The sequence below is a fragment of the Haemorhous mexicanus genome, chromosome 1 (genome assembly GCF_027477595.1).
Source record: "Haemorhous mexicanus isolate bHaeMex1 chromosome 1, bHaeMex1.pri, whole genome shotgun sequence".
In the NCBI taxonomy this organism is placed as follows: Eukaryota; Metazoa; Chordata; class Aves; order Passeriformes; family Fringillidae; genus Haemorhous; species Haemorhous mexicanus.
The window spans coordinates 8,798,017-8,825,277 of NC_082341.1; the positions used below are offsets into that span (position 1 = coordinate 8,798,017).

Consider the following 27,261-nt stretch of genomic DNA (forward strand, 5'->3'; position numbering starts at 1 on the left):
TAAATATCACATGGTTAGCAGTATCAAAAACCCCCTGCTTTCAGAGAAGGAATGAAAAGTGGTGTCTGCCGAGTAAAGTTTCATTTAACAAATGAAAACCCATTAGAAAAATGTTTATTGCCTTTCAATAATTTAGACAATTATATTAAACCTTTCAACTATAAAATTCTTTTCAATATAAAATTCCCTGGAAATTTTCTTCTGTGAATTAAAATTACAATTATAGTAAATCTGTAAAGTATTTTAAAATTTTATTATAAAGCAACAAAAGTGCATAAATAGATTTAAAATAGAGACAAAGTTTTGCTTGTTCTGAACAGTCACTACTTGATGTCAATGGAGACACAAATGAAGACATTGACTAATGTGGAAATATTTAGTTATTCAAATCTTAATAAGACAGTCCTCATGCATAAACCAGCCACTTTTATAAAACAAATTATATCCTCCAACTAAAACTAACAGCAAATCAATTTAATGTTTCTGACCATTTATTGAAATAAATCCAAACACACTGAGATGGGAAGATGCTCACATTGCCTCTTGAAGGCAGTGTGCCTCTCAGATATGCCAAATTCTTTGCTTGTTTCCATTGACTAAGAAAGGGTCTGAATCACAGCTATTTCAGGGATCTTGCATGTGTGAATACTTCTTTCCCAAAGGATGGCAAATTTTCCATGAAACATTTCAGTTTTAAATTAAATTGTTACATGAATTTTATAACAAACTGGCAAGTAAAATAAAAAAAAAAAATTAAATATATCTCTGGAATACAGCTATCAACTACCACAAACAGAAGGGTCTATAGAGGGTATTAAGAATGCTCCATCCAAACAAAATTTAAAAGGCACTTATTTCTGCCTAAAAATAAATATCTTAGGAAGAAAAAATATTTTAGAAGCCAGTGCTTCAGTTTACATCAGTGATAAAATAAGAGATTCAAGCTTAGCATTGTTAGCTGTACCACTTTACAAGTAGTAGAAGTGTTTAACATGTTTTAACATGTTTCAACATTTTTGCTCATGCAGAACTCTGTAAGCTATCCTAAAACCAAATAAAAACTGGAAAAAAAAAAAAACTCAATTTATCCACTAAGAGAGCAGCAAAGGAAAATATTCTCCTCTTATTCCATCTGCAGGCTTCCAGCTACATGTTAAGGCTGTTAGCAGAAACTGTGGAAATTCTACAAAGCATAACCTTGCTACATACAGCACAAATGTGCAAGTTCAGGGCAACGTAGGCGTGGGGAAAGCACAAAAGTTCAGCAAAGCAGCCCATTCCTGCCTGGGGTGAGGTGGAACAACTAATGCTCCAGTGCTAGCTTCCAAATTTGAGTAGTTTTACAGATGCCTCTACCTACTCATAATGTGTCACCTAATGCAATTTCTCACAGCATGCTAGAGAAGTCAGTCAGAAAAACACATTTCAAAATAACACCATTTCCTTTGCACAGTATTTTTACCCCAGTATTACTAACAACACTCAGTTCATCTTGTTGTCAATAATACTGGGGTAAAAATACATCATCACTTCAACTATGAATTTCCATAGCTCAAATACATTAAAACACTGCCAGAACACAAACTAACCTGACAGATTTTGATTTTCTATCGACATTACAGAATTGGACACAAAAAGTAATTACAATCTCCATTCACAGCTGCACAAAGGCTGAACCCCTCCCCAGATAAGAAAGTGGCAGTGAGGCAGCCAGTGCAGAAAAGCTGTACCAAATAAACTTTACCATCAGCTTATCTCCTGGTAGCCTACTTTTTGTACCTTCCACTGAGGCCTCTTTAAACGAAGTACCATCTAATTTATGGAAGCAACCAACTGACATTTAACTACTTCAATGAAACGGAGCACAGATCACATCTCATCACATCTTGATCCAATGTGTGCAACAACCAACATTCCCTTATTTCCCCCTCAGCTGTCCCCAGATACAGAACTGTTACTTATATTCAACAAACCTCCAATCTCCTATGCTAATATAAAAAAGGCAGATTTTTGTATACAATGTCCCCAACTGATTTAAGCAAGAAATCTTATAAAAACCTGATAAAATATTTTATATATCTACAAAACCAAATTGACATTAAGCCATTATTCCTCACCTAGCAAGTTTCTCTCTCCTAGCCACTGATTCTTGAATTTCTTTTTATCTCACTCTCAGTGAAACACGGTATGGCCTTAAGCTGACAAATACATGGATGTTATTTACCTGTCCTGCACAGCCTTTGATACTAAATGTCTAAATACAGACATTTAGGCCAAAAAAAAAAAAAAACACCCATCATGTTTTGAAGTCAAGATTTTGAAATACAAAAAAATAACACAACCAGGATTCCCAACCTCTTCTGACTTACCAGTAGTAATTTTCATGCTCTTACAGCCATAGTGAAAGGACAGCAGACATCACTGCAGACATTACTACTTTTACAAAGGTATTTTCATTTTCACACTAATCTACAGTAGAGTTACAGATTCCAGTCACAGATTCACAAAAGCAAGCCACACTCTAATTTGCTAATATATATACCTGTAAGGTAAGAATTTTTTTTTTTCTCTGCAGACGTGTAAGTGAAGGACTCGGTAGTGTAAAGCTGTAATTTTAACATGTTTTCAGAGTTTAGTTAACACTTGTCAATGTTACATGCTAACAAGTTATACTAAACCTTCTCATCTTCCCTTCCCAGCTGTTCTACAAGCTCTTCTCATTGTTACTATTAGATGAGGCTATCCTCTGCATTACAAATTACAAACACATTCTACATGTAGCCATGCACAAGCTGATTCTGAGACTTTGGTGGAAGAGCAGGCACACAAAGGTTCAGGATGGGCACCATCCTTAATACAAGATCTACAGTTAAATACAGTCTTTAACTCTGCACCTTACATCCTACAGATTATGTTATGGGTTTGTACAACTGCCAGCTAAGTATACTTTTATTTTAATTAGAAGAAGGGAAAACTATGATCATGCTACTTTCCAAATCAAAATTCCAGAATCATCAGGATCTGTTTCTAAACAGCAACAAACTTTATTAAACTTTAGGTGGTGTCCTTTTAAAGGACTCCAGTTTAAAAACTGGACTTCATATCTGAACTTAACATGTTAACTTTTGTCAAAAATACACACCCAAACAGCTGCCTTTGATGTGACTGATTAAACAACTTTTGTCTCTGGTATTACTAATGGAATGAGTAAATGGGTTGTAATATAATGTACAATAATTCAGTTGCATACCAGTAAACATTTCATAGAGATCAGAGCACTAAAGTCTCGGTTCATGCTAAATGATTTTATAGACAAATAAATATGAGCTTAAATGCCAAATAAACATCCATGGTCATCAGGGCACCTCAAGAGTATTTGGTGAGCCATACACAGAGTGGCTTGTGGGTATTGCAGCCAGTGGTAGAAGTAACCATAAAGCACAATCAAATACTGTTTACAAACAATGTTCAAGATTCTTGAACTCTCCAAATCCATTTTACAGAAAAATCAAGGCAAATTTTAAAAACTAATCTTCATTAGAGAGAATTTCTTATTGGAAAAGATTTCCAAGCCACTTATTTCCCAGTGTTTTGCAACACAGGAACAATTTCTTTCCATGGAAATCTGCTTGAGATAAGTGAAAAAGTTTCTAAATTTAAATACTTCAAAGGTAAGTTTGAACATATTTCCTACATTGTCATCACACTCTCTAAAATGTCTTTTACAGTAGTCTACACCTATAGATGCACCAGAGTTCTACTGGTACAAACATCAAAGCTGGGAGTACAGATTTTCTATAAGGAAAAATTCAGAAATTCAAACTTCCACACCCACCAAGAAACAAAAAAGCAGCATGTTCACTTTTCACTGTATTTATTACTGTGTTTAGTTACTTGGAATTTTGCATATACAATGCACTGCAACACAATACATCAGAAACTTGAGCTTAGTTCAGCCCTATTTAATAGTGCAATGACTAGGAAAAGCCATCACTATTAATAAAGTGGATCAAATAAAATACTGAGGAGATGGAAGACATACACACTATGGCTGTTCAGCAAGCTAACAACAAAGTACAGCGAAAAAAGCAGTTTGAAAATTGTTAATAATAATATTTTTGCAAAGCTTCAACTTTCACCCTCTCCCCAAATAAGTAATTTCACTTTCAAAACATATTTTTAAAAGAGATGAAGGGAAGAAATCTGTTTTAAAAGCAGAAACCCCTGCATTTCACTATTTTGTGAGGAACCTGCACCCCCATGTTTTACTTGCACGGGTTAAGCTGCAGCTGCTGACACAGGCAGGGCTTTGCAGCCACAACAGCCAAATCTTTATACAGTAGCAAGCACAACATAATAAATGTGCTTGCTACCACTGGTCCAGCTCACCTGCCTTCAGCATATGAACAAACTGCTACATTTTTAAGTGGTGTTTTTATTAAAATAAACTGAGAATTTGGGAAGAGCACTCAAGGAAAGGCAAGCAGATGGAGAGGCTAGCTGACACATAACAATAGCTGGTGAAATATTACTCTTATTTTCTGTAATAAACACCAAGATCAAAACATTACGCAAGTTAAATTTCCTTGAAAGGTTCCCAGCAGGAGTTTTCCTTTTTGTTTGTGCAGTACACGATTTCCTCTCACCCACAAAAAACATACCAAGAATGTGCATGTGCCACTAACACTAAGCAGCACTTCCTTAATCACTCATTTCCAACAATTTATGGATGATCAGTGGCAAAAACGAGCAAAAATAATGAAAGCATGCAATGAAAGCTCATTGAGACAAACCGGCTTGGACTTCCTACTCATTTCTGTGTCTCTTTAAGATGGGGGTCTGATACAAATTAGCCACTGGGAAAAAAGTCATCTGGTCATAAAATACAGTACAGGGTCACTTTTATGTAAGTTTGCCAAAAGGGACATAAACCAGGACAATTTCAAACTGTGACACAGGATAGAAGTATATTAAAAAAATCTTTGTTCCTCCTCCATTGTGCTGTCATGTTGCTCAGCTTTATAGACATTCTGAGCACCAGCTCTGGCCTCTTCGCTTCCACCTGGTCTACCTAATTAATTAAGCAAGGAAGTTACCTCAAATTTTTGTACTATTTGTTTTTATTATCATGCACTTCTTTTGATGTTCCAGGAGTTAACCTCTTAATCCACAGACTCTGTGTGTTGTGTTCTGAACATTTTGGGATGTCTGGATAATTTGGATAATTGGTCAGGATGTTGCTGTCGCTCATGTTAAACTTTATGCTATGACTACAAGTTCAAAGATCAGTATTAAGGTAATATACTTCATAAAGCCTTTTTAAAACTCTACACTTGTGATTATGCAATACCTAGTTTTTCCAGTTTCTCACAGTAGTAAATTGCACTATTTGTATTTTCTTAAAAGGAAATTACTCCAAAACATCCTTCCCTTTGTCAACTTCAAATAAATACAAATTTCCATTGAAGTTACATCAAGAGAAAGGTCATATTTTAAAGGTCAAAAAAAGGTATGGCAATTATCTCCTCAAAAATGTTTGCCTCCTTCACAGAGCAGCACACATGTAATTTTCTGTGCAGTCTGTTACCACACATGGAAACACCAGCACTGTGACCTACTCAATGGCAAATAGCACAAATTTTCTTTTTTGGAGGGAATGATAAAGAATGAGGTTAATTCTGACATTAAGAAACACTGTTGACAACTTTGTTTCATAACTACAATCTGAGCATATCAGTGACAAAGAACTAAAAGATTATCTAAATAAGAAACATAACTCTATGCACAGTCTCTACAAAAGAAGACAAAAAGAACAGAAAAAGATGCAAAAGAGTTTTTATACTGATGCAAGAGATTAAAGTGATATCAGGTACACCAACAGCTCAGTTAACAGCACTGGCTAAGCTACAATGTATTATGATTCAAAGTCTTGAAAAATCCAATCCACATGTGCACACAAAAAACGTGTGTGTGCATACATACACACATGGCAGATACACAGAGACATACATAACTATACATATGTATATTTACAGCTCCAGTATTGGCTGGACTATTATTATTATTATTGTCCTGACATCAGAATTGTTCAAGTGCCATTCAATGGAAATGAACAAGAGCAAAGAGCAGCATTTAAACTCTTTAGAAGGGCATGGTCAGCCTTCTCAGGCCCACAATGCCCTTTCTGAATTCACACAGAGGATTTCATGAACAACTAGCAGAGAACCAGTCTGAACTCCAGTGCAGCACTGCACCCATCCATGGCCAGTGACTCATTTCCCTATTTCTCTCTTCTGCACAATATGCAAGCCCTTGGTTGTTTTAAACTGCTGCCCTGGGGAAGCCAAGTGAGCCTCTAAAAGGGGCCATGTGCCATTTAGCAAGAATACCAGCAGGCAGGGAAAATGGCATGGGAAATTGAAAGATGGTTAATCAAGCCCATCCTGATTCAGAACAGTTAAGGGAGCAATGCTACCACTCAGGAACATGGAATGAAAAGTTATACAAAGCTCACAATAGTAATTTATGAGCTATTTGAAATATCAGAGCTTGCAAAAAAAAAAAAAAATCACATAACAGTCAATACATAAAATCAACTTTTATAGCACAGTCTGTGATAAACAGATGGCTAAAACCATCAGGAGTCAGACCTACACGTGATAATGACTAAAATTACTGTTGCTATTTAATCTGAACAGAGACATCCATTAAAAATGAAAACATAATTTCAATTTCAGGAATTAACTTTAATTATGCACTTTCAAAACTTTTATGGAAGTCCAACAAGTAATTGACATATTAAGACCTTCAAATAGACATCTTCAGTGCACACACCTATATCCCAAGTGACCTATTTAATCATTATGATGAAGGCAAATCAATGACAAAATGACCTGCATAAAAGCTTCCACTGGAAGAGTCTTTTTATCCAAACTTTTATCTGAGCTGGGTATCTAGAACCAACTGCTTTCCCAACTCCCAACTGAAAGATTAAAGATCCATGCCAAACCTCTTTACTGAATGTCTTCACATTTACAGTAGATCATTCTTCTCTTAAATGTTATAAGTTTTGCCAAATGTATTAAATGTTCTTTTAAATTGAGATCACTAAAATCTGATTTTTCCAGTGAACAGTAAGAGCATTTGAACAACGTTTTATCTCTCTGGTCCATTACTTTGATGCGTTGAATGACAAAATTAGGCTTTTTCTAAAACTGAACACAATTTGTTCAAATACCAAAATTCTATAAAGTAATCACGGTCTCAAAATCTTCTTGGAAAAAGGTAACAAACATGACAAACATCTACTGAAAGTAAAACTTGATGGGAAATACCCTTCCTTTGCAGATGCTAGAACTGAAAACTTAACATGTAATCATGAATTTGATCAATCATAAATTTTCCCAGATTCTAATCACCTAATTATGTGATGTAATTCTTTAAAGCCTATCTAGAAATTATTACAAGTAGAATCCTTTATCTCCATCAGCATCTGAAAATAACAGCACACTTAATTTTAACTATCACCTTAGCACCATCTGCCACTTACTTTTACAAGAAAAGCAATCAAAGACAAGATATGTTCATATTACAGCATCCAACAATGCCTGAATCTTGACCAGCAGCTTCAAGGCTCACTCCAAGCTGGCAAAACAATTCCATCCATTTTGGATAATTTTAAACAGAGCAGTGAAATAGAACAGACATTGCATAAAGGCCTGGTGTATTTGTACCAGGAATCACACTTGGCTTCTGGGATGTTCCAAATACATCCAAAACTCAAAGAAAAAAAAAAAAATGCAATATGGAATTTCCTCCCCTCCAATAGGTGGGTTTTGATACTAAAATCTGATCTCATCTGCCTCCATGAAGAAGCAAACTTCAAAGCACCAAAAATCATCTTTTCCCTGGCATCTGCAGAAGATTATGGTTCTATCTTACCCATCTTATCTCACAAATGCTCTCAAGCATAAATGTGCAATGGTGGGTGATCTGATTGATCCTGAATGGGGTTTATTGATAGCCACTACCATAAGAAAGTAACATATTAACTATTAAAAGTTTGATGCAAAGTGCAAGTTTCATGTAGCTGGGATACACAAAGCATCTGTTGGAGCCAATAGAACTCTACCAGCAGAAGGACCTTACCCTTCTGCTAATGGATTCTCTCCATTAGGATGCTAATGGAGAGAATCCTTGGTTTTGTTGGATTGCAGGTAACACAAACCCCACTGGAATTAGTTAAAATACTTTTAAGAAGATAAATATTAGCTGTGGCTAGATACTTAAGCGTCTAAAGGAAAATGGAGTGCCCTCCACACGAAAACTGGAAGGACAGAGATGCTAAAACCTCTCAGCCCTGCAGATACCTGAAGTGAATGAAGAAGAACAGAAAGTGTTTTCCAGCCAAGATGGATGAGCTAAACACAGGAGCCCATCACTAAACTCCTTGGAAGGTGAATGCATTAGTTTGGTCACCCAAACTCATAAATGAAGTTACCTGGCTACTTCTGCAGTTTGGTCAATGCACAGCAATGCTGCTGCAGCAGCATCAACTCAGCCCAGGTGACACCAGACAACATTTACACACATGTGGGCCAGGCCCTGCAAGTGTTTTCTAACATAGCTGCATGGCTGTAATCCACCAGTACCTTCTGCTGTGGAATAACATCTCTGCTTCTCCACATTATTCTCTCTGAATTAAAATATTCCTTCACACAGTAGTTCCTAAGTTGTTTTTTGTTTGTTTGTTTTGCTGTCCTCTGTTTTTTCTCAAGTGAGCCCAAAAATCCCAGCTTGAAAGCAACACTTGAGTTGAGTTTTCCCTAATCCCACCAAGAACCAAAATGGTAACTTCACTGCCTTCATGCCAGTTCCTGTCAATGCAACCAGGAATGATGTTTTCCTTCCAAACACAACTATTCCTTTGTGGCTTTACATTACATGCCATGCTTCAGTGGCTCATAGTCTTTTGCATCCATCTTTAATTCATTTTATTCTCCAGATTTCAAGATCACTTTCCAAGACCCTTTGCTTTCTGACAATTGTCATCCAAAGGGAGCAGAATTCCCTGAAGTATAGTATCATTAAAAACAAAAGTGTAATCATGTGGATGATAAAGATTAATGGAAAAGTGCTACAACAGGTCCCCAGACAGTCATTCCAGTTTAATCTATTTGATATTTATGATTTGAAATTAATTTTGATGTGCCTCCCATTATAGTAATTGTTCACTGTATTTCTTTACTTCGCATATTATTACAATCATTATCATCTTATTGCTCAAAAATTGCTTTACCAAGTTCCTTGCTTCACTGAAATACTCAGCACTCTCAACCTGAATATATTCAACTAAGTTGAATATTTTAAGACACGTTTAACGTATTATTGTTAATATTGATCATATTTGAACCTTTTTTGGGATGTCTGTAATCTTTAAAATTCACAAATCAAGCTTGTATTCTCAGGGTCATCTGTTATTAACAAGAAACATGTCCTCCTTTTCCTTCTTATTTTATTTCTAGTGCATTTCTTGAACCTTCCCTCCTTTTAACATCCCAACAGAATCATCTTCCAAAAAAATAAAATCTTGATTGAATAATTTCATTTTGTAAAAAAAGTATTTTTCTTTATTTCAGTGCACATGGCTTTTAAGGAGTGTTTTTTCCCCCTGTATACCTGGCCTGTGCCAGAATGTGCAGCTGTAAATGACCTTCACATAAGCACACACATGCCAGCACCAAATCCTCCCCAATCTGTAATTTCAGTTTTATCAGAAACAAGGGCTGAAATTAAGTGTACACTGCAATTACTCTGTATTTAATAGTGTTTTCCTACCTTTTTTAAGCCAGCAAATCCTTCTGATTCCAGGAAGAAAAATGCAAAGGGCATCAACACAAATAAACACAGATTTGAAAAAAGAGAGGCAAGATTCCACAAACCTGCAACAAACAAGAAGTTTATCTTATAAAGTTTCACAATTAAATATATTACATTTTCCTCCCTCACATATAACAATGTAATATATGTCCAAGTGCCAGGGGGTTATGGATATAGTTATTTACAGGTCACTGCTGAAAAATATCCTTTTCTCTGCATAATGATCTTCAAACAAAACCTGGATACAACTTACCTTTCAATAGCAAAGGTCTGAAACCTTGGGAGACAGACTGCAAGCTCAGCTGTACCATCTCCACAATCTCACTGAAAGTTCTTTAGAGAACCACGGCAGAAGTTCTCAGGACAGAAGTATTTTACTACTCTCAGTGAATCTCACAAAATCCAGTTCTGTATACTCCCTTTCTCCCCTATTTTTCCAAGCAAACCATGGATTTCAGCATGAGCAGTATACAAATGCCATCATCACCTCCAAATCAGAAGACATCATGGTAACAGCAGCCTTCCACAATGGCATGACTGCCTCAGTAGGCAAAAGAAGAGCAGCAGACATTTTTATCTCAATTTTATAAGGCTTTCAACATCATCTCTCATTAACTCCCTCATAGCTTAATTAATGAGGTACGGGCAAGGTCAGTGGACTCTGAGGTGGACTGAACAGTGGCTGAGCTTCTGGGCTCCCAGGGTTGTGTCAGCAGTGGAATGGACACCCTCGGGGGCTGATGGTCAGTGAAACACCTTCATCAGGGACCTGGGTGATGGCACATCCCCAGCAAGCCTGCTCAAGAGACAAAATGGGGAGCAGCAGTGTCCTGCAACTCTGATGAACCTGAACAAGTGGGACAAATGGACAGGGAGCAGAGAAGAGAGGACTTAGGGAGATTTTATCCATGTATATAAATATCTGATGAGGGAGGAAGAAAGGAAAGGAGGGTCAGATATTCACAGTGGTATCCACTGAACTGAGAAGAGGCAATGAGCATAAAATGAAAAACTGGAAAATTTCCTTCTCATAAAAGGAAATAAAAAAACAAACAAACAAAAAATCCCAAATATTTTCCACTGCCACTGCACTCAAGCAGTGCAACAGGTTGCCCACAGGTTTTGTAATCTCCATCCTTCAACATACTCAAATCTAAAAGTGGAGGGCCTTGAGAAGCCTTCTCTGATTGACCCTGCCTGGAGCAGGTTATTTCCAGAGGTCTTTCCAACCTCAACCATTCTGCAATCTATGAGAAAAATCAACAACTGACCACAACAAGGACATCTGTAAGACACATGTGACATCTGCAGGAAGAGAAAGGATTTAGAAAACAAGCTGAAGTGACAGCCTAACAGAGATTAGTTATCTGCTCTATTAAGATTTTCTAAGTGGAACACTTTCTGTCTGGTGCTTAAACAGGAATCCATCATCAATCATCCTATCAGAAGTTGTGCAGGATGCAGTGTTTCTTCTTCATAAAAGCAGAAGCTTATCTGCAATTTAGTGGCTAACAGGTCTAACTACTATTACATGTTCTGCATCCTAAAAAAAAAAAAAAAAAAAAAGTCTGTAGAGAAAAACAGGTTTCCTTCCCCAAACCACACACACTTCCATAATTCTGCAGGACTGTATTGTATAACCTGAATATCACTCAAAAAAGAGTATTCCCCCATCATAAAAAAATTTGAACTAACAGCCCCTGTTTGTTTACTTCTTCCCATGTACAGGCTTGTTCCTTTTCCTCTTTGAAACTGGCCATTTTGTAAAGAATAGGGAAGGAAAAAGACATTTACTGGATGTCTGGGGTATTCATTATCAAGAGAAATTTCTTAATTAGATACAAGTGTAAAAAACTTAGCAAGCAGTGAGTTTTGCCTATACCCTCTGAAAAATGCTTCCACCATACATTTTCTTTTTTCTAAAATGACAGCATTCAAATTTGAAGGAGAAATAAAAGGTGGAGGGGAACAGGGGGCCAAGTGAACTTCAGCAATTGACAGCAGCAGGACACCAGCAAGCAAACTCAGCCAAACAGGCTAGAGAAAACAAAACAAGAAAATTCCAAAAGATGCGTGAAATATAACACTCATTTGCTAAAGAAAACAGAGTGCCTAAAGGTGGCTAAACTCCAGTTAACAAAGAGGGGGATTTTTCCTTTTCAATTTGCTTTGCCAGGAAGCTCCTGTTACCATTCGAGAAACATTCAGGCATAGCAACATCAGCAGGAATGTCATTAACAGCCCTTACAAGGGGACATTAACTCCAGCAGTCTGCACTTTTTTTCTTTCCCACTAAAAAAGATACCAGAGGAAGAGCAGAAATACAACTTGATGGGGGTAGGAGTCTTATTTCAGCAGTTTTCTCTAACTGAAGACAGAGTGCATTCGGTTACCTAATGCAAAGCTGAAAACCTGCTTGTCCTAATTTCAGCAGCTCTTTTACATGAGTATCTTACAAGAGAAAACAGTGCTTAGGAGCTGCAGAGAACATTGAGCATTTTAAGGGAGGGGAGACTGGTGCACATCCAGGGTGATTTTTAAAAAGTTAAAATCCAGAAATTTACACATTATTAGTATATAGGAAACACATTTACAGAATATTAAACTACAGAGTTACAATATGCACATAAAGTTAGGACTAAGACAAGAGCAGTGCTTTTCTGCTGCTGACAGACACATGCACTTTCCTCAAAGTAAGGATCTTCTCTACTTCTTATCTTAATTTGATAGTTCAGAAATCAAATTAAAATAGACACAGAAATTTTTCTGTGTCTTTCTAATATTTCTAATTATTTTCTACTATACTGACTGCCTCATAAAATTGCATAAGACACTTGACATCAACATATAGAAAATCTTTAAGCAATCAATTAGAACTTTTTTCATTTGCACTTGTAGTGACCTAAGACTGTCCCCCATAAAACAAGTTCATAAAACATAAAAATTAAAAATTTCTCAGTCTTTGGCAAACAGATTAGACTCTAAGCAATCTTCCATTTTTCTTATTCGTGGCAGTTTCATTACGTTTTACCCCCACCTGGTGGTTGTACCCAAAAGCAGCACAAGGGAACACCGTTGTCAGAACTAGTCCTGGAATAGTTCAGCATGTATTAATTAGCTAAGTGTGTTTATACTGGATCCAGGTTTGGTCTTTCTGCCTAGCTTCAGAAGTTCCAGGCATGTATTTTCCGCTTTTTTATTCGCCAGATGTAATGCAACAACCTACAGAATAAAACCCCTCAGTGTCAGCTTCAATTACATCAGATGAGAGCTGTAGACAATAAATTTAGAAAAAATAAAGTGTTTTAAAGCAACGCAAGTGCTCCGATTTGACAACATTTTCAAGGCAGTACACAAAGCACAGGTGAAGGCTGTGCAGGCAGAGTATGAGGGTGCTGGGAGCGTTTCTGAGCTCGGCTGCCGCTGCCGGGATCTCTCAGAGCCGCGCAGGTTCCTCCGCCGGGCGGGGCGCGGGATCCCCGAGCGCGGCGATCCCGGCCAAGGCCACGCGGGGGAGCCCGAGCGCAGGGAACGGCCCCGGCCCGAACCCGCCCAGAGCTCAGTGACCGACAGCGCACCTTGGCCTCCGCAATGCACACCTGGAAACGCCAACATCCTCAACTCCCCTCCTTGTTAGCAACTGCTAACAAGTGGTAGAATTTCTGTTCTACCAAATAGAAATTATACTGTGTGTCCACAAAGAGGTATTTTCCACCATCATCACACTAAAAGATAGTCACTGGCAAATCCAAAGACTTTCCTATTTAACAGCAACTATTCCAGATTACTTACTAACCCAAATTTTCTGAAGCAACAAGTGACAGTAAAATTTTTTGAAATAGTTATTATATGATTTTCAGTCTCTGATGGATTTTATGGCCCTTTTCCCAAAGATGATTCAGAAGGAAGGATTGTCTTCCGATAATTTTTTTCTCATGTTTGGGAATAAAGAATATAAATGTCTGAGCAGCTAAATCCATGTAAAAACATTTATTTAGCTTGGGGGTTTTTTCTCCCATGTAGGAGACATACCAAATTAGCAATTCTTCATGACATGTCACAAAACACATCATAAAAGAACTCAACTAGAAAGAGCCTGTAAAGTCACCTAGCCTGACCTGTCCTTAAAGAGCCAAACTGCAGGTGCCATCAGGCTGCTCAGGGCTTTGGCCACCCGAGCTTTGGAAAACTCTCAAGATCTCCCAGTGCTTTTTCCACTGTTCAACTATCCCTGCTATGAAGAACTATTCCATTATGTCCTACAAACATCACTTCTCACCTCCTCCCACTTCACAAAAAATACCAAACAAAACAAAACAAAAAAAAAAAATCCTTGCAAGTCAGGGATCTGGAAATTCCAGGGATATGGAAATTCATGAATTTGCTATGTGTGAATATTATGAGACATTTAACAAAAAGCAAGCACTTTTCAGAGAAAAAGCCTCCAAAGCCAAATTGCTCTCTCTTCACAAGACTAAAGAGAACAACAGTTAACCTGTGAATTATTTGTACCAGAATAAAGTTTCATATAGTGAACATACTTTCTGCAGACAAACCTAGAAAAGAATGTCCTATTTTCACCACTTATTTTATTGCACATCTTTATCACAACACTTATATTCCACAATTTTCATTGTTTGCACATAAATCACCAACAGCTGAACTTAACTATCTCATCTGAGCTGCCCACAGCTAGCAAGTTTCTTAAAACATGTTTTTATTTTGAGAATAAATGTATAGGTATCACCATAAAGAGAAAGGCATATGAATCTTGCATTAACATAAAGAAGTGTGAACAGCACGTTTCAAGTTAGCTTCTAGTAGCTCTTATTTACTTTATTATTCAAAGCAGTGAATTTGGTTTAATTCCATCAAGCCTGCATAATTCTTTAAAAAAAGAACAGAACAGTTAAGACAGACTTTTGTGATATATCACACAGCAGTGAAACCAACTAGCCAACAGCACATTAACAATTAGCATATTAAATGAAAATGAGTTATCAGTTTGAAAATAAGGACATATCGGTGCACGTATAATGAAGACATTCATTTTAATTAAATTATGCTGAGTACTAACCATGAATTAGTGAGCCATTTAACCACTGAATATAGTAGTTTTGTGGAAAAGAAAGCAGGATCTCATTGCTGATTATTGAGAAAGGTAGAAGCAGGACTGCACCAGCTGAAACTGCTAGAGTGAAGGTGCTCAAGAACAGCCTGGAATTTAAAGAAATGTACCATTGTTACCACCAACAAGCTCTGAACAGCAGGAAAAAAGTAATTAAACTACCTGGCAATCAGCATCTAAAGGCAATACATTCTTCTATTGTAAATGGGCAGGAGGAACTGTGGATTTCCAAAACATTTAACTTTCAAAAAGCAAATTTAAAATAGTTTACAGGACCCAATATAAATAATTTGTTTTTACCAACTACCACGATTAGTCTCTTGGCACATGCATGTGTTCAATTCTTTTTAATACAGAAGTTAAACTACTGGAGTTCATTAAATATCTTTTCACCTCTGTCAGTCTTAATTTCCCACAAGACACATACACAATAAAAAAATATTCAGTTTCTACATTCTTAGCACAATTTTGAAAAGCAGAGCACCATTCTAACAACTAAAGAGTGAGTACAATTATACATAAATATTTGAACACCAAACTAAAAAAAAGAAGTTGGGTTTTTTTCATAAAGGAGTTATTCAAGTTCTCATCTCATAGATGTAAAGTCAACATACAGAAATTGTCAGAAGTGTTGCAAATATTTAAGCTTATTCTTTTCAGATCCCAAATACAACTTACACCAAATGCCATCTTGTGGCATTAAAAAGAACTGTGTCCTTAAAAAAAATAAGATCAACAAAACTTTCTTACAGAACTAATCTAATGCTATAATAAAACTAGAAATAATTCTCAATGCAAAATTGCATGACAAAATAAACAGAACATCCCTACAACAGCAGCATCTGTAAGCTGCTTGCAGAAATCTTACTTTTCCTTAATAGTCTACAAATCCATTTTTCACTCATACAATACTTTGAAAAGAAAGCATGAGTAAGTAATTTTAAGTTTAAAAATATTCTGTTGTTGTTGTTGGCTTCTGAGATTTTTTCTTTTATTTAAGGATGTTTAGGTATTCTAAGCCAGAACTGGGAAACCTAACAAACTGCAGCAAAGTGCTCCAGCCCTTTGCCTTTGTTTTCTCATCCCTCCACACCTCAAGTCCTGACAATTACGCCACATGAAGAAAAATCTATTTACATATATTTGAGAGTTATTGCTTTTAGGAAAATAACATGCACATTTAAGGAAGCTTAGGCTGAAAGAAAAAAGAACATTTTCTATTTACAACAATGCTTTTCTCCAAGCTCTCCTTCCAAGGGGATGCCAGCAGCACCAGGGAAGCCAAGAACACTGGAACACAGAAGGAGCCAATTCACACAGTTCAGCCAATTGAGAGGGCAGCAACAGCCACAGCAGCTCTGCACATCCTGAGCCATACTCAAAAGGAGATATTCATATCTAACTTGACACAGCAAGAGGATAAGGAGAGAGCTGCTGGCAGACAAGTAGGTCTGGCAAGTGCTTGTCTTCCACTTGTAACCTTTCTGCAGCTTTTTTACACTGATCAAAGGTATCTTCTTCAGAGAGAGCTTTCTTCACAGGATCCACTGCCTCCGTTCCATTGACTGCTGTGGCCACTTACACCACCTCCTATCCAAACACCCATGTTTGGAGCCCTAAATGCAGGTCTTGCACTCAATTCCACCTCTTGCATCAGGTCCTCATGCAATGTTCTGGCCAACTTCATACCTACCAGCAGAACTACAGGTGAAAAAAGGCCTAGACCAAACTTTCATAACACTTTTCATAACTCAAGGTGCCACTACACCAAATCTTTTTCCCTGAACCTCCAGCAAGCTATTTAAGAAACTTTTAAATATTTCAAATAGATTCTTATTTATTTGGAGGCACAGAAGATTCCTATCATAACAATACATTCAGGAAAAGAAGTTCTGCCAAGAAGAGCTATACATACGATATTCTGTTAACAATGGCATCTTCATCCTCTTGCTCATCTGAAAATTAAATGACATCAGGTTATATTCAATACTCACTTGTCTTTCTTCAGACTAAAATGTATATAGATAGGATTAATTTTAATTTACAATTCAAATTCAGATGTACTAATACAATTCATGAGCATCAATATTCATTTTTGGAAGGAATCTTCTTAAAATATTCTCTCCCTGTTTTTTTCAGTAGTCAGACTCTTTTCAATCAACATAACAAAGTTATTTCACTTTACTTAAATATGCAGATCAGAACTTCTTTGAGACCTCTTCCAGAGGGCTCAATGGCAAACATGCTTTCAGACTACTACAGCCACAGCTACTGCTAGAAACTGCCCCTTTGGGCATCTCTGGAACCACAGAGGGCAGGCAAGCTACAGGAAAGGCTAAGAGTCCACACTAAGCTAGCATACTGCTAAAAATTATTTGCAGTATAAATGTCTTTTAAAAACAAGAAAGCATACCCAGAACAATAGTGATGACTACTCAGTTGCTTCCATTTGCTTACCCCTCTTCCCAGCTCCTGGGGATTTGGGGGAGGGGAGGAAGGAGAGGTGGATATATTCTTGTTATTTGTTTTGCATGTAAGATGCCATGACTTCCTTCCGATACTTCACATTTTAGACCATTTTCAGTCACTTACTCCTCACTTAATACTTCACTAAAACAATCTCAACATTTAATTCAGATGAATCACTACCACATCCTTCATTTATTCTTTACACCCTTCTCTAAGCACATCAGTACACAAATGTAAGCATTTCTAAATTTGAAATAATGTAGGCATTTTCAAATAATTTTACACTCAGCATGCTAAAGATCTTCCTATTTTCCATAGTAGATAGAACTTATTATTATTTACTAATTTACTTATTCTTAAATTTTAAAATAAATTTAAGTTCTTAAGAGTCATGCACACAGTTGAAATAAACACATAGCCAATAACCTCATGCTATTTTGAAATTCTTCTGTGAAAGAACCTGGAGGTGTTGGTTTTTTGATGGATACCCCATGGTGTTTTGAAAGACTAAGTAAAGGTCTCTTATGAATCATTTTGGCTAAAAAGCTTCTTGGAAAAGCAGTGAACAATTTGTCCTGAAAGAGTTGCAGCTGAGTTAACTCTTCAAACATTTCTCATCAGGAAGATCATAGCAGGCTACAAAGTGTGCCTAAGTACATGCTCACAAAGCTTTCATAAAGTCAGGGCAGCTGCAGAGCAGTTCCTCTTCCCAGCTGAGGAGATAACTGCCAACAAAAGGTAATAAAAGTGTCTTTGTATCCAACAGTGTTTGCCAAACCAGTTTCCATTTCCTGTTCTTTCCATCTCCAAATGGTAGCAGCTTTTTAATGTCCAAAATACATATCAGGATCAGAAGACAGTATCTGTCTCACTTCCTATGTTTACAGAGATATACCTTTTTTTCCAAGGAATTAAATTCCACAAAAAGTTTACTTTTTAAAACACAAATCCATCCATGACAGCAGATCTATCATAACACAGGCCACTCAATAAACACTTTCCAATAAAGTTCAAAGCACCAAGATCACCATACACAAGAATGTTTTTAAAGCCTGACTATTATCAAGCACCAAGGTCCCGGATAAGCTGTCAAAAGCAAAGATTCTGTGATTTTATACTCATTTTTATGCTGTCTTTAGAAAAAATACCAAAGAAAATGACAGAGCTTCCTACAGACTAGTTCTAGAATGGAAACTAGACAGTGCTCCCAAAGGGAAAAAAACAGAGTATTAACTCAAGGTATTTTCTAAACTTCAGTGATGAAGTCAGACAGGTTAAGACAACTGAAATAATAACTGTACCTGATCAGAGCAGGACTTTTTGAAGAAACAATGCTACTTCCCTTCTGTAGCACTGGCAACCTTTCACTTTCCTAGCAAAAGCTCAGAACCTGATTTTGCTGCTAAAACACAGCTGAAGATACTTATCCTGAAAAAGCTGATGTGAAAGGAGAACAACAGGATCTCAAGGCAAGGGAGGCAGAAGCACCTACTTTGACATTAACCCCTTTCTTCCATCTCAAAACAATTACCATGTAGGCTGCCATACACAACCAGGTCAATCCAGGCTGCCATAGACCAGGAGCCTAACAAACAGTTCTGTTTCTCCACTTTCCTTGTGGAGATGGACAGGAAAAGAATCATCCATTTATTTGAAAAACAAAATTTTTTTGACATATTAAAAATTCTATGCTTACCTGCTTTCCTTTTGTATCTTGTGATTATAAAGTAGGAGACAATGTAGAGAACAGCAAACAGGAGAAAACAGATCTGGAAAAAAAAAAATTGCATTTATTGGGTCATGAAAAAATGCCTGGATTATAATAAGCAGTAAATCTAGTCTAAACAATTTAAAATTGAATTCAGATGAACATCAGCATATTTTATGTAAATTTCAAGACTATTATATCTTATTAATAGAAAGTTAAACCCATTTAAACAGCTTGATTAGAGTAACAGGTATTGCATCAATTATATGGTCAGCAAGTTTTACTCTAAAATTAAGAGAAAAGACTTATTCACAGTGTGATTTTTTTGTTTGAGAGATGGTGAGTGGAGTGGGATGGGCTGATTTTTAAGTTTGAATCCACTTGATTTGTAAAAGTTATCAGGCTTTGTATCCCCTTCAAAACTACCCTAAGGCTAATTGTATTTTATATAATGGGCTCTTGAGGATCTATTTTGGGCTATGCTGTCAGCACATGCGGAAAGAAACAAACATGTTTACTATTTGCATCCTGTCTTGAATCAAACAAATTCCAGGTGACAACACACAGAGAAAGACTCGTGCCTACAGTGGATGTCCAAGCATGAGCTCATCAAACATGATGTCTCCTTCACAGTCAGAAGCCAAGGGCACAACTTCCCCTCTCGCAAGGTTGGTGTTTTATTTAGGTCAGATACACCTTCAGCCCACAGTGCCTTGGACCAAGTTGTTTATAAGATTTAGCACTACAAGAACAATACAATAAGATAAGACCAAAATACCTAAAAAAATGCTGGAAATATTATAGGAAGGGACATGAACAGCAGGAAAGTTTTAACCCTCCAAGCCCTTGTGCAGTAAAAATAAAAAACAAAACACAAAAACAAACCCCACATATTTTATTTGCTCCTGAATGAAGCATCAGTGGCTCAACATTGCTGCCTTAATCCTGGATGCCTATGCCTATTAAACACATGAGTCAGTCAGAAATGCAACAAGAAGCAAGCATGCCATTCTGTTTTGGAAATTTCCTCCACTGGACAATAGCTCACCAATTTCTTGAAGCTATCCTTTGTGGATTTGTTACCTTTAAGACTCACTGTCTTAAAAAAAATCAAGAGCAGAAAGGCTACCCTAAGAGAAAGGGAAAAGTGAAAGTGAAGGTAGTGATCATAGCCCTGATAAATCTGCATCTAAATAACACTGCATCCAAAACAGCAAATCACAGTGGAGAATAATGTATTATTCATGAAAGACAGACTTTGTAAGAAATACTGATTAATATAAACTGAAAGGGTTATTTTTCTGGTGTAGTCAGACATTTCAGATTTAAAAAACCCAAGTATAGCCAAGTATCTGAGTATGACATTTGAGTGACTTCCAGGTCCCTCCCAGAAGTACAACAGTGCTCTAAGTCTGAAAGTGGCAACCCAGCTCATTCTCTGTGCAGGAAACACAGCAGCAACACCCAAAATACAGGCACTGAAAATGAGATTTCATAACTAGATCTCTGAATTCCAATCTTTAATCTGGATAGAGCTTACCACTCCCAACTTTCTTAAGGATGCCTCAAAGAATAAATGGTTTTGATAAAGAATTCAGCCCTTTAAATAAGTAATTCTAAAGAATGTTATTAAGATTTAATTTTTTAAAAAATGGTATATTTTTGAAACAGGAAGAACAAAACAAACTGAGAACAGCCTTGGTTTTTCAGAGTCTTCTGACACAGCTCATCCTGTCAGTATTGGAAAAAGCACTGCCAGTGCTGAAAGAGAATCCTTCTCTAAGCTTCCAGTTCCTCTGAAAACTAGACCAAGGCTACAGCTAGAGACATCTAATTTTAGGCACCCACTTCTGAAAATCAGGTATCACATATACAGGGTAAGTGAATTCTTTAAAAATCTGTCAGATGCAAATAACACAGTGTAACCTGTGTAAAAGAAAAATAGTTAAAAAGTTAAGCTCATTTTTTGTTTAATTTTATTTAAAACAAGAACAAAAATTACTGCAGTCTTGTTTATACCTTCAAATACAACAGCTGACCTTTATTCTATCTCTGATAGCAAGGCTACAATGAAAATGTGGGTCTGTACTCACAAGGCACCACTGAGATAACAGGTATTTTGAGGACAGAGCAGATGAAAACTATCCAGTAACACAAACTGTCAAATGCTGGAGTTCTGGTTTTAGATAACAGCTACTCTGCAACCCAGCAATAAGGGGTAACTCTACAGCCTGGTGTAATTCCCCTTTTACTTCTGTCAGACTTGAGAACAACTTCATAAATGTTTGATAAAACTGTTTATTACTGACAATTCACAAAACTTTGAAATTGTTGACAAGAAAATAAACAAAATCTATTAAGTGAAAGCTTTATTATCTTAAAAAAGAATTCAGATTAAAAGTCCTTCATTACTGACCAAAACAAGTTAGCAGCAAACTCAGAAACATTACTGCAGTCTCAATTTACACTCAGTGAAACCTCTGATCCTGAGCTGTTTCTTACCATGCATTCTGAATAGCTTTCTAAAGGAAACAGCTCAAGTCAGCATCCCAACTATTTTTAGAGTAGAACTCAGTTAAGCTGGGCAAAAGGAATGTGTTGCCTATGATAGCTGAAGAATAGGTTCCACTGTCCTGTCAGCACTGCAACCCCGAGCTCCAATTCCTCATACTGCTGTTTGTTTCAGGATATTTTTATATTAGGAAAAGAAACCATCCAGCCTTGTTTGTATTTGCTGTAGTTTCAAGTTCATGTTTCTCAATTATCAGTGGCTGGGCTTGTATGCAGCACTCCAGATAAGATTTTACAGCTGTAGTTAACAGCACTAAGTCCTTCTTGCTGCACTAAAATGCTTCTCCACACTCACATTGATACATCGAGTTTTATCTTTTTATTTTCTCTTTTTTTCTGATTTTGTGCTGCTTTGGTATGTGGGTCTGAGTTTCATATTAGGGGATGGTAAGGTGTGGGTCTGGGTTTCATATTAGGGGATGTGAGGTGTGGGTCTGGGTTTCATACTAGGGGGATGGTGAGGTCTCTTCGCAGAGTAGACAGACACAACAATTCCTTCTCTAGCCAGGGACCCAAGGACAGCCAATCTGGATCTCAGGCCCAAGAATATAAACAATGTGAACTGAGGAGAGAAAAACAAGAAGAATGGGACTTCATGGGCTGGGGCTGTAATTGGACAATTAGTCCAATATGCTAATGGAGCAAAACTTATAAAAATGTGAGCTCTTGTGCCAAGCCCTCTTTTGCTTCCAACTTGGAGCCATCCAGGCAGAGCCACGCTGTGGTGTGGCCTTTGAAGGTTCTTCAGTAATAATCCTCCTTATCCCCCTTAACTGTCTAGCCTCCATTCTGGCTGCTTAAGGCATGAGCCTGAGAACCATGCTGGTAACTCAGCATTAACCTCCTGCCACTGGATCCATCAGCACTGTCCTCCCCAATTGCTTACAGCAGAGTAGCTCTCAAGTTTCAGCAGAAATTTTGTTTTAGGGTTCAAGTTCATCACTATGTCTTTCCTTTTTTTTTTAAACCACACCTTAATGTCACACTACATACAATCAAGTTCATCTATCAATTCCATTTCTAACCACCTATTAAAAAGCACAGGTAGTCATACTGAAATAGGGCACTAGTCACAAAAGAACATCATACACAAAACTACATTGATACCTTCAGTAAAAACAAAAATTTAAAAGAGCCTATATTCTGTTAATTCCATCTTTCCTTCAGAAACTACTGTGTGTCTCAGTATTGGAGGCAACATTGGAATACAATGTTAAATGCAAATTATATTGCAAGTTGGTCCCAACCAAAAAGCAGTGATTAATGCCATCACCCATCTCTACAATAACAGCTCACAAAAGGATGCTGCAAATACAGCAAATCTAGGATGAGCTGTATTCCTCAGACCCCCAAGTTCTCTGCAAGTTTTTCACTGGAGCTCAAATGAAGCTTTTCCAGGTTTTACTTGGGGAGACAGTCAAGACACTGTGCAGAAAATGTAACCAGCTGTGAAGAATAAGGATTTCTGACACCCCCCACTTCACAAGAAATAATACTTTTCAATCTTAAGGTTTATTTCCTTAAATTCTTTCCATGTTTGAGGGACAAAGTAGCTGTGGATCTGTTGCCATAATTAGACTGGGAAGCTACTTTAAACACAACTAGGGTACATTCTGACCTTACAGGGGAAATACACTGTCCATGTTTGACCAGGTGGATCAAAATATAAAGGAAATTACGAGGAGCCCAAGACTTGTCCGTGGTTATAGCCAAACAGTCACCCAAAGCAATTCTTAATAATTTGTAATGCCTTTGTGTACATGTCCCCACACCACTCAGTAACTGAAAACAAGACACATGGACTCTGTGCCACATCCCAGGGCTCCTTTTTAACAGATGGCACGTTAAGAAATCTTCAAACCTCAAAGCATATAATTCATTTACATCTCTTCCTACAGACTAAACACAACTTCTGGTAGTACAAGCAAAAAGAAACCTGTCTTCCCCTGAAGCCCTTAATCTTTATTCAGGAAAGGAAGTGCCTTCTGCTCCTGCTTAGATTACACACCAGACATGCCAGGAGAGGCTGCTTCTGGAGACACACTGCACTACATTCTTATGTCTCTTGTAACCAACTCTTCCACAGTGTCATACCCTTGGATCTCTCATCCAAAGGCATCCAAGTATGATCCACACCATACTTCTGGATCTGCACCACACATCTCCCAGCTCCTGTGAGAATTACCTGCATACCATGTGCCTCTAAGGGGCCAGCACAGAAGGTCACACGAGCAGTAACAGTCTGAACCAGGTCAAATCACATTGCAGCTATCCCAGTGGCAATTACTGAAGATCGGCTGACACTAATTTGTCCATGTGGATGATCTTTAAAACTCTGGCACTGAAATTCATGCCTCAGATTGGGAAAGCATCTTCTGTTGCAAGTGTAAGAGCTACATTTTCATGCTAAGAAAGACTATGCTCAAAATGTGTAAGGTTTTTCCCCCCCCTCTTAAAAACAAGATTCAACCATCTTTTACAACTGCAATTTGTGTGTGTGCACATTAAAAGCTGCATTTATATGTACAGGATTCTATTTATATAGCATGGAATTATTCCCAAGAGTTGTGAGGGAGCTGTACTTTACCCTAGAAAAAAAGCACATAGGTGCCTTGTCCAGTAATTGTTCATCACCCTCAGTCAGTGTGCCCTGGTAGCACACACCTTAAAGAGCATCCCTGACTCTATTACCTGAAGCAAAGCAAAAACCCATGGGAAGTAATTGTCCCTCTCCAAGCAGCATTCACCCTGTCACATGGAGCTGCTGTGTCTAGTTTTGAGCCACCAGTATAGGAGTTGGCAATTACAGAAAGGATGATCACCAGTGGTGAGGAGGCTGGAACACTGGCATGGTGCAGACAGGCTGAAGGACCTCAGCATGTTCAGTCTGAGGACAACAAGGCTTCAGGAGGACCTGACAGCAGTTTGCCAGTACCTATGAGGAGGTCAGTAAAAACATAGAGCTGAGCTCTTGACTGTGGTGGTGAGACTGGAGTTAAGAAGAAATCCTCTCCATGAGGAGAGCCAAGCAGTGGAACCAGGTGCCCAGCAAGGCTACAAATCTCCATTCCTAGCCCCAAGCAGTCTGATACCATAGCTGACCCTCCCCTGAGCAGGAGCCTAGAGCCCACTCAGCCTTATTTTCTATCTTCCTGACCCAACAAGCATCATTACAAACTTAGTCACTTCATAATTTATACCCTTCTCCAGGTCATTTATGAATGTGTTATTAAGTGTAAGCACAGGCCCCTGAAGGGCTGTGTCAGGGACGTCCTCCCACTGTGAAAGAGCCAGACATCTTGCAGAACAACTCTTAGCAGCAAGGAACCACAACAGAACTACTTCACAGAGAGATGTCCCACACTTAGTAATGTTCTTTAACCTAACAACGCTTCCAAGCACGAAACAGATTCAACACAGGTTCATTTCCACTTGAAAAGCATCAAAGCAAGTAAGTGATTGTTTCCTCCAACTTGATTGCATACTAGCATCAGCAGTAAATCTGGAGGAGCAAGGGACAAGCAGAAAATAACATTTTACTATGCCATATATGAAATGAAAGATCAAAAAGTAGCTCCAAAATGTAAGGGAAGAAAGGAAATAACTTTAAAATGAAGTGGCTGTGTCAGTATTAAAATAAAGTCACTGCTATTACAACCACAAGCATTTCTGTGCAAATGATACACAAAACAAGGCTACAGACATAACAAGATCTCCACTTCTAGCTGTTACTTTACATAATGTGTCCTTTTCTCTAAACAGATAAAACAGCCCAGAGAAAAGAGAAGGCAGAGATCACTCTGGGTAATATCACCATGTAGAATATGTCTATTTACATGTTTAAGTGTTGAAAATTAAACAGTCAGTATTTTGCCTGTGATTACTATCTACAGAAAATAATAGTGTTGCCCTTCTGGGTTTTAATTTCTGTAATAGAGAACAACAAACACACCATTATACATCCACCTCTTGATGCTGTTGAAGTATTTTAATGCGCATTACAATACCACAAGGCAACTAAAAAGCTTCCTCCTACTGTCCTACCTGGCAACTGCTTTTATTTATTCACAGAAAAGATGGCAGGAATAAACAGCAAGAAAATACAGGTGGAGACAAGCAGCTCTGTTTGGTCTATTTCTAATAACTAAATTATCCCACTGACACCTAAAAAGCAAACAAGGCATTCCACCTGTTTTGGATGTGTCAACAGTAAGTAACAAACCAACAAAGCACACTAAAGAAAACTGAAATCTTTGTCCATGGTCTCAGTTTGACCTTGGCATTCATTGTATCATCTGCTCCAGAAATCTCATTTTTCTCAAATGAGACATTAACTCTGCTGTGGTTAGATTAAGTTCACTCTAAACCAGCCAGCCTTATACACTTGGCATAACACACTAAATTTAATCTTACGAGAAAACATCAAATATGTTCTATGACTGTCTATGACCATAGATAAATTTTTCTCATTAACACTGCCCTCCATACCTATGATTCCCCTCCATGTACAGCCTCTTCTCAGGACTCCTCCCTGGCTTAAAACATTTGCAAGAGGTTGACCCACTTTTTTTGATTCCTAAGTCATGAAGAAATTATAAATGGTTCAGAGGCAGGTGCCTAGACTTGCTCATCCAGAATAAACACCCAGGATCCAACAAAGTAAGAAATACTCAAAAATATATTATATTTTATAAATATATTACAAAAATAAATATAAGTTATAAATATATTATAAATATATTTCTGTGTACTAGAAATTCTGCTGAAGATAAAAACCAGCTTCTACAGCCCTTTAGTCAAAAATGTTTTCCACCACAGGTGCAAGATTTAAAAACACTCTCTAGAATTAACACAATAGCACCAACCTAGATCATTCTAACATTCTGTCCCTGAATGAGGCATTATTCAACAATGGAAAGTCAGGCTGTAATAATCAGTTACATTAAAACTCCAGAGTCATAGCATTAAAAATTCATTTCTGAAAAAATAATCAAAAAAGCTTCCTTGGTAAACAATTTCTTTAAAACAGCTTCTTTGATAATATTAATTTTCAGGGCAAGATGCAGAAGATCTTAGAAGACAGAGCTAATAAACGTTCTCATCCTAACACATAAAAACACTCTTCCTTGTCTTCTCACATATATATCCTGGAACATTTTTAAGTGGCACCCCCACTACCAAAACACAAACATACTTAAACAGCAGTAGCTGTACGTTTTCATAATTCTCACTAATAATGCAAACTCTCTATTGGATATAAGTAACCACAGTCTGAAACTCAGCAAATATTTGAGACATATTCCTACTATCAAATTCAACTAAAACACATCGGCACCAATTTTTCCCACAAACACTTTAAAAACAGAAATTATAGTTAGATAATGGAAAAGATTGGATAATCAAGGCCTAAACAGGCACTTAAAAGTCATCAGTAGAACTGAAGCACCATGTTTTGATGACAATTGTGAAGCCTATCCCGGAAACCACACAAGAAGGTAAAAGGGGG

General features: G+C 37.4%; 1 protein-coding gene across 3 annotated transcripts in view; it reads right to left on the minus strand.

Annotated features, from left to right (window-relative positions):
- LMBR1 (limb development membrane protein 1) overlaps positions 1-27,261 on the minus strand; it is a 68,440-nt gene that overhangs the window by 34,027 nt on the left and 7,152 nt on the right. The window contains exons 2-5 of one of the 3 annotated variants that reach the window (XM_059839661.1): positions 19,173-19,245; positions 16,923-16,962; positions 14,957-15,096; positions 9,838-9,941 (exon numbers count right to left, since the gene is read on the minus strand). In XM_059839661.1, coding sequence (XP_059695644.1) covers positions 9,838-9,941; positions 14,957-15,096; positions 16,923-16,962; positions 19,173-19,245 — 357 coding nt within the window. Of the gene's footprint in view, positions 1-9,837; positions 9,942-14,956; positions 15,097-16,922; positions 16,963-19,172; positions 19,246-27,261 lie in introns of those variants that run through there. The other 2 variants (XM_059839670.1, XM_059839679.1) reach the window with 2 other exon arrangements.